The following is a 1,426-nucleotide window of genomic DNA, read 5'->3' on the forward strand; positions in this document are numbered from 1 at the left end:
AACATCACTGTGGGTCTTCATTCTAATCAGGCAAACAGAAATTTGCTCTGCCACCCCAATCTTATTTTCCTTCTTTCCTACCTCCCAAGATATTTCCGCCAAGAGCTGGAGCGTTTGGACGAGGGACTCCGGAAAGAAGACATGGCTGTGCACGTTCGTCGTGATCATGTCTTTGAAGACTCCTATCGTGAGCTGCACCGGAAATCCCCTGAAGAAATGAAGAATCGATTGTAAGAACCCAGAGCAGAGAGTAAAACAGGATGGGGTGGTTCTGACCCTTCCTACTTGGTAGTGAAGGCTTACTTGGGGCCCAGATGTTCAGGGGAACTTAGAGAAGTGCTTGCCCTCCCTGGTAGGAATTCCTAAGAGGAATCCTAGCTCTCACTGAGCTGTCCTCCATATTCTCTGCCCAGTCTCAATGAGACTGGTCTTCTGTTGGCTAGCTGGCCCTTGGGCTGAGCTACCCAACAATTCCTATACAGATAGGAGAGTCTGTGGAATTTACAAAGGTACACCTGATGGCTTCACAAAGAGCTTTTCTCCATTGTTACACTAGGAACGGGAAGCCTGCTGAGCAAATGGTACCCTGGGTTGAGGGAGACCACACTTGCAAGACCCCACCAAATTGGTAATCACTCCCTGGTGATTATGACACCACCTAGAGGAGATTGGCAGTTTGCAGTATCATGTGTCATGGGAGCCAGTGAGATGACAGACCTACTGAAGTCATTTGATGATGCTCTTGAACTCAGGAACTTGATTCCTCCCTCCCCTTGTGGCATGGACTTACTAGCCATGTCGTCACATAGGAATTCAGAGAAGCTTCCAAGACAGACTGAATCCTACTCTTCTACCGCCAAATCGTAATAGACATCAAACTCAGCTCAGCTCTCTTTGATACCACTTGATGATTCCTCCCTTGTTTAAAGGCCTTATTAGGTCTTTATATCTTTCCTATTAGTGTTTTCTGGGATATCAGTGAGCCTTTACTGATACTTCAGAACATCTCTTCCATCAGTGATGCCCTTTTCTGTCCCAGATCCCCATCTCTCTTCTGGGCTCTCCTGGCACTCTGCATTTACCACTGTCCTCTGACTCTGCACTCCCCAGCTACTGCTTCACTCAGTCACTCACTCAGGTCATGCTGTGCAGAAGATTGGATTTGTCCTGGGCTTTCTGCACATCCCTGTTTCTGCTCTCTTAAACAGGTATATAGTATTTGAAGGAGAAGAAGGGCAGGATGCTGGAGGGCTCCTGCGGGAGTGGTATATGATCATCTCTCGAGAGATGTTTAACCCTATGTATGCCTTGTTCCGTACCTCACCTGGTGATCGGGTCACATACACCATCAATCCATCTTCTCACTGCAACCCCAACCACCTCAGCTACTTCAAGTTTGTTGGACGCATCGTGGCCAAAGCTGTGT

At 47.8% G+C, this 1,426-nt stretch overlaps 1 protein-coding gene across 1 annotated transcript in view; it reads left to right on the forward strand.

The window, feature by feature from the left end:
• The window catches only part of LOC104992713 (E3 ubiquitin-protein ligase HUWE1-like), a gene marked incomplete at both ends in the record, with an annotated part of 8,240 nt that extends 6,816 nt beyond the window's left edge, over positions 1-1,424 (forward strand). The window contains 2 exons of the mRNA XM_010845685.1: positions 90-230; positions 1,209-1,424. Coding sequence (XP_010843987.1) covers positions 90-230; positions 1,209-1,424 — 357 coding nt within the window. The remainder of the gene's footprint in view (positions 1-89; positions 231-1,208) is intronic.
• Positions 1,425-1,426: the final 2 nt, after the last annotated feature.

This window comes from Bison bison, unplaced genomic scaffold (genome assembly GCF_000754665.1).
Source record: "Bison bison bison isolate TAMUID 2011002044 unplaced genomic scaffold, Bison_UMD1.0 scf7180017848658, whole genome shotgun sequence".
Taxonomy (NCBI): domain Eukaryota; kingdom Metazoa; phylum Chordata; class Mammalia; order Artiodactyla; family Bovidae; genus Bison; species Bison bison.